General features: G+C 40.4%; 1 protein-coding gene across 1 annotated transcript in view; it reads right to left on the reverse strand.

The window, feature by feature from the left end:
- Window positions 1–7000, reverse strand: part of LOC107708963 (integrin alpha-X-like) — a 20514-nt gene extending 13514 nt beyond the window's left edge. The window contains exons 1-9 of the mRNA XM_016513341.1: window positions 6912–7000; window positions 5852–5960; window positions 4295–4395; window positions 4044–4114; window positions 3450–3564; window positions 3206–3333; window positions 2905–3053; window positions 2503–2653; window positions 2261–2411 (exon numbers count right to left, since the gene is read on the reverse strand). Of these exons, the coding sequence (XP_016368827.1) occupies window positions 2261–2411; window positions 2503–2653; window positions 2905–3053; window positions 3206–3333; window positions 3450–3564; window positions 4044–4114; window positions 4295–4395; window positions 5852–5960; window positions 6912–6954 (1018 nt within the window). The 5' untranslated portion in view covers window positions 6955–7000. The remainder of the gene's footprint in view (window positions 1–2260; window positions 2412–2502; window positions 2654–2904; window positions 3054–3205; window positions 3334–3449; window positions 3565–4043; window positions 4115–4294; window positions 4396–5851; window positions 5961–6911) is intronic.
- Window positions 7001–17163: the final 10163 nt, after the last annotated feature.

The raw sequence follows: 17163 nt of genomic DNA on the forward strand, positions 1-17163 counted from the left end.
TCATAATTTAAAAGTTTAGTTCAGAAGTATCGAATCGGTATCGATATCGACGATACTGCATTGAAAAATATCGGTATCGTATCAAAAACAAAATAAGGGGTATCGGCCATCCCTAATGAAAAGTCTATTAAGACTCTTTTACTTTTCTTCTTCTTCTGTTGTTATGTTGCACATTAGCAACATATTAGTGCACTGCCTCTCACTGGTGTATTAATATCATTGGTTCCTTTGTGGCTACTTGAATATTTTAAGTAAGTGTCACTCAAAACAGTAAGTAAATTGTTTTATTTGCCTTGAAAGTAGCTGTAACTTAATAAAACCTAGTAAGTATAACAACTAAGTAAAGACAACTAATTAAATCTAAGTAAGGTAAACTATTGAATTTTACAGTGTACAGTATCCACTGTAATTAAGACTCACTTAAGTGAATTCCACTCACTTAACTGTAGGGGGCTCTAAAGTCGCAAAAATACACAAAACCACATTGCTTTAAAGGGGACATCGGATGCAAAATTCACTTTTACATGGTGTTTGCATATAATGTGTCTTAGCAGTGTGTGGACACAACCAGCCTACAATGATAAAAATCCATTCACAACTTTATTTTTAAACCCCAAAAAACATAAACAGCAATATGACGTCACATTGCTCAGGACCCGCCCACGACTGCTGACAGACTGTCCCATATTAGCATATGGCCTGGGACACCCTAGACGATTTTCAAATCTTAACAGATTTTAAAACCATGGGAGACCACAGACATGAAGACAGTTTTTTAGCCTTATAATCCTTATAAGACCGATTTTTAGCCTTATAATCTAGACCGTGATACCACACACTTGTTGATTGTAGGAATGACTTGCGAGATCAAAAGTGACTAGAGAAGAAAAACACATGGAGGACAATTAACATTGTCAGCTGTCTCTCTTGGCGTGCGTTCTGTTGTGCAGTGAAAAGCAAAATAGAAAAAAAGAATATGGGTGATGTTCTTTCTCAGTACTCTACATCCGTGGCATGTTTGTGTCTGCCAAGTTTCAGCTATAGAAGCATGCAATAGGCGGAGCGTGTGTAAGGTTGGCCACGGGGACTTGGGGCGAAAATGCCACTAAATTGGACAAAAATGCCCCTGCACAAACAAATTATAAACAACAAAGCGCAGATGTACGTACAATGTGAGTAAAAGATTAATTTAACAGTGTATACAGCTTCAGTGATTATAACGATAGTTTTGTTTTTTTGAGGTTCACCCTCCGCCTATGCGCAACCTCCAGTAGGTGACGCTTGCTCACTCTCATTGACGTATCACGTCAGGGGCAGCCCGATCAAGAGATGTAAATATCAAATATGTTTGATATTTACGATTTAAGATCGGGGATGCTCCGTCTTGAACGGGAGCAGTTACATAATCGTAATGACACCACACAATAGAGGATTGTTGGGACAAAAAATTGTTTGCGACAAGCCTTGAATCGGGCCAGGTGTATTATGTAAAAATGCAAGGAAATGTAAAAAGAGGTATGTGTGTTAAATAAATAAATGTATAAATAGTGTTGTGTATTACATGTTTATTGCCAAGTTAGCTGTTCATGTGATGGATTGCTTGAGGAAAGAAACTGTTCTTATGCCTGGCTGTTCTCAACAATGACTCGTAAGCAATGCAAGTGTTTTGTAGTTGGATGTAAAAGTGAACATAAGAGTCTTCATATTCTCCTGACATCAGAGCCACTGAGGATGCAGTGGATTTGTTTTGTTTTTGATGGTAATGCACCACCGAATACACCTAAATTCATTTATGTCTGCACAAATCATTTTACTCCAGACTACTTTCTGAAGGAGGGACAATTCAAGGCAGGATTTGCTAAAAAGTTAAAACTCAAGGATGGATCAGTACCCAATATTTGTGATCCAGCTGCACCTCCAGAAGAAGTAAGTCTCACACTTTATATTTTTTATGATTATTTGCAAATCTATTTACAAATCGGCTTTCCTCTTCCACAGAAGAGAGGGGCGGGGTGAGCAGAGCTCATTAGCATTTAAAGAGACATGCACCGATACGGGTCACTGTGAACAGAGCTGTTTTTGACCAGGTAAAAAGGCTGTTGTTTAACCAAAGTATGCTGCAGACATTTCATGAAGACCCTAAAGAAAAGACCCTAACACCTTTAAAGCTTTTACAGAAAATCTGTTCAGTTATTCTAAAAATATATGTACACAAGCAATTTTATTCTTAAGTGTATTGTCTTCTGAGGTGCCAACATACCTTCAATGCCAATAATGTTCTCTTCCAGTTTTTGAAGAATATTATTTAGTGCATTAAAGTCTGTCACTTTAAACACATGATCAATATCTGGATCAGAAGCAATTGTATTTAACTCCTCTTTTGCTCTGAAATTATTAAAAGCATTGCCAACCTAGAAACAAAACATATTGTTTCCTTAAAGAGAAATAATGATACAGAGCCTATTTCATTGAGATTTGAATGACATGTAAAGAAAAACCTACCCCGATTGCGAATCGTACTATGTTCTTTGCCTCTGCCTGTGATACTGCATCTGTCAATAAGCTCCTGTCTTGTGACTCTCCATCAGTAATAACAAGCAAGATTTTTTTGGCTAATGGTCTTGCCCCTCCAGCTGATGTAAATAGCTCATTTCTAGTATTTGAAAATAGTTTTAAGAGAAAAATGGTTTACTTTTTTCCCCATAAAATGTAAACCTCTAGTTTTTAAAGATAATTGTGTCTCCACTGTTGACTTCAATTCAGTGTATCAATTTTATTTAGCTCATAATCCTTAACATTTAACTTTTAAACTACACATATAAACTTATATGAGCATAATATACATGAAATGGGCCACACTTAATAAAATGTATTTAAATTATTATATTAACAAACAAGTCTTACACAAGTTTTTGGATGGCTGCTGCAGTGTGAGTGCCACCGCTGAAGTACTGTATACCTGTTACCTTAGACTCCCATGTGGGGTCTTCAATTTTGAGTTGAATGAAATTGTAGTGAATAGTACAACCTCTGGAGTACTGAGCAATAGCAAACTGTAAACCAACAGTTAAAGTTGACAACGTCTCATTATGTGCTCTTTAAAACCACATTTTTCTGATAAAATATATTTACATATTTCCATGTGTTTCACTTTTTTTTTTTACTTTTTTAAAGTACTGAAAAAAAAAATTAAGGCTATTCCTACCTGTCCATCCCGCTCAGTAAAACGTTTGATCACATTTGTCACAAAAGTCTTCATGATCCCAAAATTAGAAGTTCCTACACTCCCAGATCCATCTAATAGAAAAGCTATGTCAATCTGACCAAGACAGTCTGGAAGTGAAGCATAAGTGCGTACATGTAGTTAAAACTGCAGTAAAGTTACAAATGAGAAGAAAGTAGTTAACTTCATTTAAAAAAAAAATCTATTTAGTGATCATCATATTTACCTCGATATTTAGGGCTCGGAATTAGTGGTTTAAACTCATTGTTTTCTTGGATAAAGCACATGCCTCTGTAGTTGGTAGCTGCTACACATTTCTTTGGAATGGTTGGACCACAAACCTGGGTGAGATGGAATTTAAACATTAATTTAAAGGAATACTAAATCAAATGGTATTATAGGCCACAACACCAACCACTTTTATTGCTCTGGTCAAAATCTGTTTAGTTGTTGAGACAAGATAATAAAATAAACATGCGTGACTCAATTAAATAAATCAAATATATTATAAAAAATAAAATGTACTAATTTTATATTACACATACATGCATGTCTCAGTAAAATAAATCAAATAAATTATGTCAAATAAAATGTATTAATTTTATATTACAAACACAAAATGAGGTTATTTTTCTTTAATGTTGAAATAGTTTTCTCATATTATGTCTTTTAACATTTATAAACCCTTTTATACATTCAGAGTAAATTTACAGAGCATTTCATTTGATTTTTTTATGTTCTTTAGACATTTGCACGTGTGAAACAGTTGTAATATATACTTCATTTGTAACTGATCTCTCTAGTGTGCTGGATAACTTACCACCACCTTTGAAGATTGTGGATCTTGAACCATGGAAAGTCCAAGAGACATGTTGACAACTTCTGGAGGAACTTCATTAACATACAGACAGTTTGTTCATTTTCATTAACAACAACAACAAAACATTTGAAAGGCTTGCTTTGATTGTGTTACTGAGGTACACTCCCTTCTTTTGTTGAAAACCAGGGGCTATGGCCCCTGTTTGTGGAAATTGGCAAATCATATTTCAATAAGTACTAAACCCCAAATACCATCAATGTTCAGTGATGAGCAGGTTCCTTCTGTGACCGCACAGTTATAAATCTGTCCGCTTTTATCTCTGGTTTGAATTAAAGGATCACTCACAATCAGACTATAAGAAAAGAGGTAAGAATGAGTGTTAGAATCCACTAAATTGATATATAATTTAATAGATTTAATAGATTTAACCTGTGTGAGTAAAAGATAAGAGTTAAAATAAACAGCTACAAGCCATACAACACCGTTGTGGTATAATTCAATGTGCAAACCTACTGCACACAGCATAAATACAGCAGAAGTAGTATGGTCTCTTGTAATTTTGAACATCACTGTGCCTGCGCAACCCTCTACATTGCGAGTAAATTACTCAAACGTGCGTCTAAATTTCGCACTAGACAATTACATTTGTCACTAGCTAATAAATTGTTTAGATTCCACTCATGGGTGATTAAGTAAGATGTTTAGGCCTGGTTTCACAGACAGGGCTTGGGATAAACCAGGATTAGGCCTGTCTTTTATAAACGTGCCTTAGAAAATAACATTACTTGTGTACATCTTGAGACAAAACAATGGTTTCTTTCAGGTAAAACAGCCCAGACATGCATTTTAGTCTGGGACTAGGCTTAAGCCTTGTCTGTGGAAGCAGGGGATATATTCTTACTCGCCTATACTTGAACAATCGTTTGAGTGTTTCACTATCAATGGATGCGCAGCATATTTGACGCACCGTCAAATCGAAAGACTGCTTAATGTTAAATTATATTATTTTTCCCCCTGTCAAAAATGACTGAGTTCGCTCAAAATTATTCATCCTGAAAAATAGAAGCCACGGGCGGTTGGGTCTTTCGGTAGTGGGCGGAGCTAATGTCTGTCCGCGTTGTTAATTTCAGCCAATCAGATGACTTAATATTCATGAGCCTAGCAGCATATCAAACTTTTGCGCGTACTATTGTTAAGGTTTTTTTTTTATTATTGAAACCCCGTATGACCAAATATGTCAAGCATCACTACCAGCCCAGTTCTGTCATAATAGTAAAAAATGCTTGATTGACTGATGTTTTGTTAAAGGTTTAGCTGTTATGCTTTCAAATCATATCACATATGAATGCAACTTTGTCTAAGAAGCTGTCATTTTGTGAAGAGAAGCATTTTACATGTCATTCATATATAAATCATTCATTTCAAGGTTTGCATATTGGGTAAGCTCAATGCTGTAAATTCAATTTCAATATTTGTCAGTAAATTCAATATTTGTCAACAGGGGGTGCTGCAGTCAAAGACACAATTCGACAATGACGATTCAGAAGTCACACAAAGTTTAAATAAACATTTTGATAACCAGTATAATTCTTCATTATGTACAATGGCGCACAAAAGCTATTATCTAGTTGTAGCATCTATTTCAGATTTACCATTAAAGGGCATGTAAACACACAAAACTAACTGTGGTGGTTGAACTATGTTGGATTGACAGCCTCTTCCTGTCTCATTGGGCAGCTGATGGCAGTGTGTTGAGTACTGACAATGGTGTGCTTTCCAAACATTATCAGTGGTTGTGTTGCTCTCACCTTGACGCGTCTTTCTGTATAATCTTATAGCCAAAGGATGCATTCTGTGGTGCAGTGAACGTTTTCCATGTAGAAGGATCAATGTTAAAAGCCATCACCGACTGAGATACTAAAGTGTACAGAAAAAAAAAACGCAGTAATAACTAGAGACTGCATTTTTGACATAATTAAAATGTATAAAATGCATTTTTCCATTCCTACTTGCTTATTGGTCAATCCAGTCATGCTAAAATACATGCTGTAATAGGCTAACAGACGTCAAACACCTGCTCAGCATATCACCATGATGCACCAATGGAAGCAATTACAATATAAAGTAACATTAAAAATGTCTTGTAACCAAAATAATAATAATAATAATAAATACTGAAGAACTTGTAGCCATGCTAGATTGTGAAAATAGTAACAGCTGAAAAAGTTACAAGCACTCTGCTGCACACTGTGCCTAACAAAATCTTTAGATTGTTTGGTTTCCTCTTAAGTGTAATTGTTTTTCATTCTAATATATAGATTAAAATATGAAAAGCTGTCAAGTGCATCTATTAGTTATTTTTTGCAGTTCATTTCTCAGAGATGCATATTTGTGTGCATGAGGGAAAGCAGAAATCTCATATGAGACAAATTTAGACAGAGGCATTTTCAGTATAAAAGGAAGTTCACACTTAATCGATGATGTTCTTGCCTTAAAAGGACATTTTTCATCTTCATCCATATCATAGGACTGACCATGCTATTACTTTAAAAAGATGGTCAAGGTTTTTAACTTGTGAGGTTATTTAAAATGAGATATTATGATTAACAATGAATGTTGAGTAACTGTAACTCTACAGTCAAACTAAAACTGTAAGAAATTTTTATTTTATTCCTACAACGACACACTGAATCATTCATCTATCTATACATTCATCTATCTATACATATCTATACATATCTATACAATATACATGAATATTGCAGTGCATTCAAAGTTCATCTTATTACCACTGATTGCAATCTTACAAGAAGGTACAAAAAGGCTTAAGACTTGCAACACAAGAAGGCACAAAAAGAGCAAACTTACCACAAAAGATGCATAATATGATGCAAAAGTTCTGGTCCATCATAACCAGTCAAATGTAGATATAAAAGATGAATGAGTCAACCCATATGTTAAAGTGAGTACTAGAAATGGTTCACAGATGTGAAAAGGGGTGGAAGCATCTAAACATAAGAGGAACAACAATTTGATAAAGAGGAAATGAGCATATATTCAAGAAAGATGAAGCTTCAAAGAATAAATGCTCAAGATAAATTAATCTATTAAATACAAATGATGCTTATTTTTTTGGTTATTAAATTAAATCATAAATCACATACAATGCAGTTTATTAAGTAATGTAGTAGTTGTAAAAAAAATTTTTAAAAAGCACATTAGAGGTTCTCCAAGAAAAGTATTTGAGAAGAGAATGGTTTATCATTATAGGGTAGTTGTGTACACACACTGCCAACACACATTTCAGTTCAAACTACTTGTAAAAGTGCATGTAGCATCCAATGACCCCTTTAAAGAGCACAACAACCTAAATGGTTCTGATCAACGGACAGAAAAATGGTATGCATCCATGGATGCAATCCTTGGCCACAAACCAGCATACACTAGAACTGTGGAAAGCAAAGATTCGGCAGGCATCCGTTTGGAGGCCAGTGACACTAACACATCTGTAAAAGGCAAGTAACTATTAAATAAAGCTAGAAATATGATAAATATATCAAATTTAGTTATGAACCAGTTAAGCATTGGTACAAAGCAAACCCTTACTAAAATTAACCATAGTTTTATTATAGTAAAAGTGTAGTAACCATGGTTTTTTTGGCGTATTGATTACAATTTGTATAACCACAGTTTTACTACAAATACCATGGTTAAACTATGGGAAATTGTAGCAAAACAATGGTTAATTTGTGTTTACTATGGTTTAACTATAGTAACCATGGTTTTTTGGTTTTATTTGTAGTAAAACCGTGGTTAATTACATGGTTTTACTCTGTGAAGAAAGACGTATTTGTAAACTGTGCTGTTAAATTGCTTATACATAGTACAATTAGTGCAATAGGGTTATAGGGTTAGGGTTAGACTGGAATTTTATGTGTGGATTTATTTATGTCTGTATGCTAGGAAAGAGGAAAAGAGGAGACACACTTGTTATGTTGGCACTGAAGGAAATTAGGGAGATGGAGGAGGCCAGGCGGAAGGAAGCCAACACTGCAATGGATCGTTTCTTACAGATGCTGGCGGAGCACGAGTCGAGAGAGGCTGTGGCCCGAGCGAGAGAACTCAGTAGCCCCTCACTGCAGAACAAAGATCCAGGGGGCGGGGTGAACTGGCCGAGGAACGGGCAGAAGCTGCAGACACGAGACACCAACAGGCTGCATTTCAGCAGAGCTTTCTGGACCTTTTTGCAAAGCTTGTGGAAGCGAAACAAGCCTCTGTCGTACCTACTATGGACTGAAACTTAGCTGCCAATAATATATATATATATATATCAGTGGTGGGCCGTCAGGGCCAGCAAAGCCTTCTCTGTTGGCCTAAACATTATCAGAATCACTGATCTAGTTTTAATATATTTTTCCATGAATGTGTATTAAATTATTTCCAATTATTTTTTTATTCTCTTCCTTTCATAGCTTTTCTCTTGGTTGCACTGCTTCCAGCAGTGTATGTTTATATTAGAGCTTTTATCCAATCATATTTCAGCAATCGTGTTGCCAGGGTCAAAGAAATCTGCCTTAAGGCCTTCAGAATCAACAAAGCAATCAAAATCAACAAGAGTGCAAAGATATGCAAGTGCTATAACAAATCTCAGTTAGCTTAACGCAGTACATTTAGCAAGGGTTCCCTATCTGTCAGTCACTACGAGTTATGTTGTGACGACATTAGGGGTCTATCTTGGGAGCCCAATAATCTCTGAGTTTAAGAGAAAACACCAATGAGAATTGGCTAGTAGATTTTGCATGCTGAGCCACTCCCCGTGCACACGGGTATATAAGGCATCAGCGTGCATCCACTCATTAGATTTTTGGTTCAGAGCCGAGAAGTTGATGTTTTATACTCACTACAAAGCCATTCATCTTTGTGTTTGGAGGGCTGTTCCTGGTCGGTGTTACAGCGCGTTACAGCAGTGTCCCTGTCAGCAGCAATTCCCCTGGGATCTTCAACTAAAAAAGCAAGTTTCCTCAAAAAGAGCATATCACGGACGATTCGAGTCTTTTTCAAGATGCCGTTTCGTCCGTGTCCTTCTGGATGCGGTCGTTTCCTGTCCTCGGTCGATGGCCACGATCGCTGTCTTCAGTGTCTGGGCCTCCAACACGCTGAAGCGGCGCTCATGGTCCATGGATGAGTCATGCGTCTATTGTGGGCGTATGACCATGGCATCGCTGCGATCGCATTTCTCTCTCCTCAAGGGGAGTGGAGCAGACCCCTCTGTTACTACCCGCCCTGGTTTCTCTGCCACGAGCAGAGGACCGCCGGTTGGTACTTTGGGAGATTTGAGGGTTACAGTGAGAACTTCTCCGCCGGGCCATGCCCCACGGACCTCTCACTCCTCACGCAGCGCATATCCTGTGCGGCTGCCGAGTGGTTCTGCTGGGCCGTCTCACGGCGGTCCCAGAGTGTCATTCGGTGGGCTGCCAGAGGATCAGATGTCAATCACAGCATCGGGGGATGGGCTATCGGCTTCTGAGGATGAAGGTTCGGCAGGGCCGCCCCCCACTCAGGTGTTGTCACCACTGCCGAATCGGACCCAGAGCTGTCGGCCATGCTTGCCCCGGCAGCCGTGAGCATCGGGCAGGAGGTGACTACACCGCCCAGCCCTGAGCGCTCGCGGCTGGATGATTGGTTTCTCAGTGCAGAGCGCAGCTCACAACCGCGTTCTGCTCCAGTTCCTTTCTTCCCGGAGGTGCATGAAGAGGTGACGAAGTCGTGGATGGCCCCTTTTACGGCCAGAAGCCGCTTGTCTCCCTCTTCCGTCCTCACTACCCTCTATCGCGGGGCAGCCAGGGGGTACATAGACATTCCCCAGGTGGAGAGAGCGATTGCGGTGCACCTGTGCCCGCATCTCTGGCTCAACCTGGCCGAGATGAGAGACGTTGACAAAGTACACTTTCTTGATGCTCCCATCTCCCAGGCCGGCCTGTTTGGTGACACTCTCGAGGACTTTGCCCAGCAGTTCTCGGCAGTACAAAAGCAGACTGAGGCTATTCAACACATCTTGCTCCGATGTGATCCTCCAGCTGCCACCGTTCTGTTGCGGGCCGTGTCTCAGCCTGCTCGTCGCCGTGGGTGCCCTGCTGCATCCTCCACTCCGGCTCCGCCCCACGCAGAGACACCGTCGAGGCCGGCGCGTCGAGCCCCACGCAGGAGAGCGGCGCCCCCCGTGTCGCACCCGGCCGCTAAGTCCTCGAAGAAGACGATGAAGCGGCCCTGATACGGGCAACCTGGCTCGGCTCCGCCCCACGCTGAGACACCATCGAGGCCGGCGCGTCGAGCCCCATGCAGGAGAGCGTCGCCCCCGTGTCGCACCCGGCCGCTAAGTCCTCCAAGAAGACGACGAAGTGGCCCTGACACTGGCAACCCGGAGATGTGGGAGACTGGCTCATTTGGACGGTTCGACTCGGCTACGCGATTCAGTTCACCAGGCGACCTCCCAGGTTCAATGGCGTTCTCGTGACTTCGGTGGTAGTCCGAGATGCCTCTGTCTTGCACGAGGAGATTGCTGTCCTGTTGGCAAAGGATGCAATCAAGCCGGTCCCTCCAGTCTAGATGAGGAAGGGGGTTTACAGCCCTTACTTCATCGTACCCAAGAAAAGCGGTGGCCTTCGACCTATCTTGGATCTGCGAGTCTTGAATTGGGCCCTTCACAAGATCCCGTTCAAGATGTCAAGCCCAGGATTGGTTTGCAGCGATCGACCTGAAGGATGCGTACTTTCATGTCTCGATCCTTCCCCGTCACAGACCGTTAATATGGTTTCCATTCAAGGGTCAGGCATGGCAGTACAAGGTCCTTCCCTTCGGGCTCTCCCTGTCCCCCTGTGTCTTCACGAAAGTCGCAGAGGGCGCCCTTGCCCCACTATGGGAAGTGGGCATCAGGATCCTCAACTATCTCAACGACTGGCTTATCATGGCCCGGTCACGAGAGGAGCTGTGCGATCACAGGCACCTGGTTCTTCGGCACCTCAGTCAATTGGGGCTTCAGGTCAACCAAGAGAAGAGCAAGCTCTCCCCTGTGCAGAGAATCTCTTATCTCGGTATGAAGTTAGACTCGGTGAGTATGATGGCACGTCTTACCAACGAACGTGCCCAGTCGGTGCTGAACTGCCTGAGTTCCTTCAGAGGCATGACAGTGGTACCACCGAAACATTTTCAGAGGTTCCTGGGGCATATGGCATCCGCAGTCACGCCGCTCGGATTGCTTCATATGAGACCACTTCAGCACTGGTTACACTCCCGAGTCCCGAGATAGGCATGGCGCCACAGTACACATCGTATCACCATCACACCGATGTGTCGCCGCCTATTCAGCCCCTGATCGGACCTTGCTTTTCTATGGGCCGGAGTGCCCTTAGAACAAGTGTCCCGGCATGTCGTTGTCACAACAGATGCCTCCAATACGGGCTGGGGCGCTACGTGCAATGCCAGGCAGCTCCGGGGTCCTGGACAGGACCTCGACTGCTTTGGCACATCAACTGTCTGGAGTTGTTGGCAGACGCGATATAAAGCCAGGTTTAAGTTTCCTTAAGAATATCTCAGTTTCCCGAGTGGAGCTCTATTAACCGGTCTTTTCCTCCGGGCGCAGCGCCGCTGGCAGAGGCAGACCAGCGGGGAGATGAGAGTCACAGAGGTACGTTAAGTCCTGGACAGGACCTCGACTGCTTTGGCACATCAACTGTCTGGAGTTGCTGGCAGTGCATCTAGCTTTGCGGCAGTTCTGGCCGCTGCTGCTGGACAAGCATGTGTTGGTCCGCACGGACAACACTGCGGCTGTTTTTTACATCAACCAACAGGGTGGTCTACGATCACATCACATGTCTCAACTCGCCCGCCATCTCCTCCTCTGGAGTCAGATGTGGCTCAAGTCGCTGCACGCCGTCCACATTCCGGGGAAGCTCAATCGTGCAGCCAACACGCACTCACGACAGCTCACTTTCTCCAGAGAATGGCGACTCCATCCCCAGATGGTCCAGCTGATATGGAGTCGATTCGGGGAAGCTCAGGTGGACCTGTTTGCTTCCTGCAAGTCCTCCCACTGCCAGTTGTACTATTCCCTGACCCAGGCCCCCCTGGGCACGGATGCACTGGCACACAACTGTCCCCGGGCTCTACGCAAGTATGCGTTTCCCCCATTGAGCCTGCTCGCACAGACACTGTGCAAGGTCAAGGAGGACGAGGAACAGGTCCTGTTGGTTGCGCCTTACTGGCCCACCCGGACCTGGTTTTCGGAACTCATGCTCCTCGTGACAGCCCCACCCTGGCGCATCCCCCTGAGGAAAGACCTTCTTTCTCAGGGGCTGGGCTCCATATGGCACCTGCGTCCAGATCTCTGGAACCTCCACGTGTGGCTTCTGGACGGGACGTGGCAAACCTAAGTGATCTGCCACCAGCGGTGGTAGACACTATCTCTCAGGCTAGAGCTCCCTCTACGAGGCAGGCCTATGCTTTGAAGTGGAGTCTGTTCACGAATTGGTGTTCTTCTCACCAAGAAGACCCCCGGAGATGCTAGATTAGAGTTGTGCTTTCTTTCCTGCAAGAAAGGTTGGAGCATAGGCTGTCACCCTCCACCTTGAAAGTGTATGTTGCCTGGTCCCTGGGAAGGCATTACCTGATCGTTAGGTTCCTGAGGGGTGCCAGAATGTTGAATCCTCCAAGGACACCTCTGATACCCTCCTGGGATCTCTCTGTTGTCCTGGCTGAACTTCAGAGGGGTCCCTTTGTGCCGCTGGATTCAGTTGAGCTGAAGTTCCTGTCTCTTAAGACAGTGCTCCTGATCAGCACTTCCATCAAGAGGGTCGGGGACCTCAAAGCATTTTCAGTATGTGAAGAGTGCCTTGTGTTCGGGCCGGCCTACTCTCACGTTGTCCTGAGACCCCGGCCTGGATACGTGCCCAAGGTTCCCACCACTCCTTTCCGAGATGAGGTGGTGAACCTGCAAGCGCTGCCCCCGGAGGAGGCAGATCCAGCCTTGGCGTTGCTGTGTCCCGTAAGAGCTTTACGCATATACATGGACCTCACCCAGAGCTTCAGAAGCTCTAAGCAGCTCCTTGTCTGCTTTGGAGGTCAGCAGAAAGGGAAGGCTGTCTCCAAGCAGAGGTTGGCCCACTGGATAGTGGATGTCATCGCCTTGGCGAACCAATCCCAAGGCGAGCCGTGCCCCCTGGGGGTGAGAGCCCACTCCACTCGGAGTGTTGCCTCCTCCAGGGCACTGATCATCAATAAATGGTGTCAGGGTTGTTCCATCCCTACTCTAAGGTAGGACTTGCCTCAGAGACCCATTCCATATGTAGGACTGCCCCCTGGGTCAGTCCATATCAGTATCTCCACATGTCACCCCCCTACCCCTTTTCCTTAAGGCTCGCTTCCCCATCGTTCTGCCAGGCTGAAAAGAACAAATAGGAAAGATTTGAAGCAATCTTTCACTGAGGGTAGTGTTAATTTTGTCAGCTATTTTCATTTTAGTCTTAGTCTTAGTCCCGTGTTAAAATGTCCTTGTTAGTTTTTATCATATTTAGTCAACCTTATCCTATTTAGTTTTAGTCAAGTTTTAGTCAACAAAAAGTCTCAACATTTTAGTCTAGTTTTAGTCCAAGAAAACCTGAAGTATTTTAGTCTAGTTTTAGTCAATGAAAACTTGACATTTTAGCAATGAGATTATTATTAATTAACCGTACAGTATTAATTTTGGCAGCCATTTTTAATTTAGTCTTAGTCTTACTCAAATGTACATTTTAGTTATCATATTTAGACAACCTTGTCCTGTTTTTGTTTAGTCTATATTGATTGACTACTCCAAATACCCCAACAGTGCTACTATCTTGGAATTATCAACATGGAGAGAGTTTGAATGAAAGTCAAGAGAAGATTCCTCAGTGCACTGAATAAACTAATCTTTAACATGTTTTCAACTACATGGTCATTTTCTAGAATGTTTTATTTGGAATTACTACAAAAAATATTAATGGTTCTACGTATAGCCATCCTTTACCTCCTTTTCAGAAATAAATGTCTCTCAAACTACAGTCAAACCTTAAAACTGTTTGCAATGCAATAAAATAAATGAATGATAGCAGCCTAATATAACCAACCAAAACATTCAAAACGGCTGAAAATATAAGTACAATATCATTAGGATTTTTACAACACATTTTGATTATTGATATTCTTTTGGTCAACGGGTGCTACTGTATAATCATCCAGTTTTAATACATTTTTAAAAACTACACATTACATTGACGAACATACTGGGAATACTGATACACTGTTTAGTCTTACCACAAAACAGGTATAAACAGATGCAGAAATCCCAGTCCATGGTTATATCAGGGTCACAGAGAGAGGTACGGTATGCCAATTTCCTGATATATGAAAAACAAAGATAGAATAAGAGTATGTTTTGAGAAATGTGCAAAAGGCAGTACATATAACTAAGGAGGGAGAGGCAAAAACGCAGAGGAAGTGGACATAACGTATCTGAACAACTAAGCAAAAATAATGTCCTCAAAGATAAAATCAAAAGTCACAGTGAACCAGGAAATGACATAAAACTTCAAGAAATACTGTACAATATGTTCTTGAAATGCAGTGTCATCATGTAGCATTTAACAACACAAGTGAGACTGTAATGTTGCTTGTAATTATCTTAATATTGAGGAATTTCAATTATAGATATACTATATTGTTGGCTCCGTCAACAGAAATATCTTCAAACAGGACCAAAGCAAAATCAACCATCACGTATATACGAAGCACACAGCAGTGGCGTTTGATTCCTGAATGAATCTGAGTTTTAAACAAATCAGTTGAGCGAATGAGTCAATGATGCGATCATAAAGACAGTCACTTGTATGTTGTAAAATTCCATTAAAAATTACAATGGAATTTTCCCTCTGTCTTGGCATTACGGAGTTAAAAATACTCTATTTAGTTGGTTTTATATGATCCAAGAAATCAAAGGACATTTTTGAGCAGCTGGTGATGCTATTGATTTTGAGTGCAGGACCTCAAAATTGGTCTGAGCACTTTTAAGACCCTTCCGAATCAGTGTGCCAAATTTCAAAACATTCCTCAAAATAGGCCATTAAAAAGCCCATGAAAAGTAGTCAACAAATGTTACATATAGTGTTTTGAGATGAGAGAAGCAAGACATTTTAAAGTCTGAAATATTATCAGATTATATTCTTGAACTGGGTGTTGCCTAAAAACTTTTATCATACTCTGTAAATGTTTGAATGTGAATTAAATAAAATGAACATCATGGCATGTACCGGTAGTTGAGCAAAGTATAAAGTGAGACTTTGTCTCCAATCATAAATAAAAACTACTAGGCCAATTCCTCTTTCTGTGTATTTTCATTTCTATTTCCTTAAATTGTATGCATAAATAATATGCATACATTTTCAGACATTTTTGGATTGCATTCTGGTATGTGTGTAAATAAATTAAGTAAATAAATAAAAAATCCTTTAACTTAAAAATGTATTTTTACATTTACATTGGAATTAATGCATTTATTATTATTTGTTGATCTATCTTGATTGGTGAGCAGTTGGCCCACAGCCCTTTTTAGCTTTCTGTATGTTCATGACAGAATTAGTTTCAGTTTCATGTATCTTAACCTCCTCAACACAATTAAAAAAATATAATAATAATAATAATAATAATAATAATAATAATAATGCCAATTTCTCAAGAAATAAGTAAACCTTTATTATAACTCATTATTCTTAACTATGAATAATGATTTTGTGCCCTAAGACATCAAACCTTGTAAACGTTCAAAGTTTAAAAATAATTGTGTGGTCATTAACACTGAGGAACAAAACCATAGCAGAGTGGAAAGTCTTTGGTGGTTTACAGAAAATGACCTATATGCCAAGTCAGACCATCTGCAAAGATGAGAAAATATATATATATATATATATATATATACATCTGTTTGATCAAAGTTTCTTGGTGAAAATAAAAATGCAACTTCTCACTCACATAGCAGGAGTTTATTGACCTTTGTATCTTAAAAGAGATTACCGTAAAAGGGTTGCACCCTTTATTGTGTTAAACCATGGGTGTGTAAATATATCAGATGAGGTGTTGCAATTTTTAAGATTGCAAAAGAGGACGGCTTTGAATTTCTCTTTCACACTTTCTGTCTTCTATGTGTCTCTTTCTTTATGTCTTCCTGTCTTTCTTTTTTTCATTCTGCTCACAGTGTCAAACACTTAATCATTCACATTTTTTCTATCACAGTTTGGAAATGGCCCTGGTTTAATCTTAAAGTTTAAATCAATACATGGACGCACGCATGTGCTCTTATACATAACATCCAGAAAGCTTATAATGGTAATCACTGAATATCACATTGCAAAACATTTAGACAATTGTTAATTTCAGAGAAAATGTAATAGTGTCTCCATTTTGCTGTAAATACAGCTACTACCCATCTCTAAATATTTATTAACTGAAATAAATATTTATAACTGAAAGCTTAATTGTCATTGAGTAAAACTGCATGTTGTAAGGTGTTTCTTTATGCTCCTCTTTTGTAGACACTTACCTTATCTTCTGTATTTAATATTCAGCTTTCAAACTCCCAATGAGCAGAAAAAAAAGGCCTCAGTGGGTCAATGTCAATGTTGAGATATGTGAAACATACTTATTATAATCATTTTATCAATTAATTTGATAAATGCGTCATACAAGAGTCAAAATTACCCTTACTGACACCTACGTATTAATATTATCCCAGGACAAATACCATCCTAAACTCACTGGGAAAATGTGCCTATTGTGAGATTTCTGAAACATGAAAAAAAATATTTCAGATATAGTGTTTATGTTCCAAGAAGAATGTTTTAAGTATCTTTTTTGTACTATTTGTCCTAAGTAACTGCCAATACAAACTCATTTTAAAGGTGCTGTGTAATTTGCTGTGACACTAGTTGGACCAAATGGAATTGCGATTTTTATTTTATTTTTTTTATTTTGGGGGTGTACTAGAACAGGCTCTCATACTAGGTTGTTCGAAAAACACATTATTTTTCACATATTTTACATTATTACAACACCT

The sequence above is a fragment of the Sinocyclocheilus rhinocerous genome, unplaced genomic scaffold (assembly GCF_001515625.1).
Source record: "Sinocyclocheilus rhinocerous isolate Xijiao unplaced genomic scaffold, SAMN03320098_v1.1 scaffold24, whole genome shotgun sequence".
NCBI classification, from domain to species: domain Eukaryota; kingdom Metazoa; phylum Chordata; class Actinopteri; order Cypriniformes; family Cyprinidae; genus Sinocyclocheilus; species Sinocyclocheilus rhinocerous.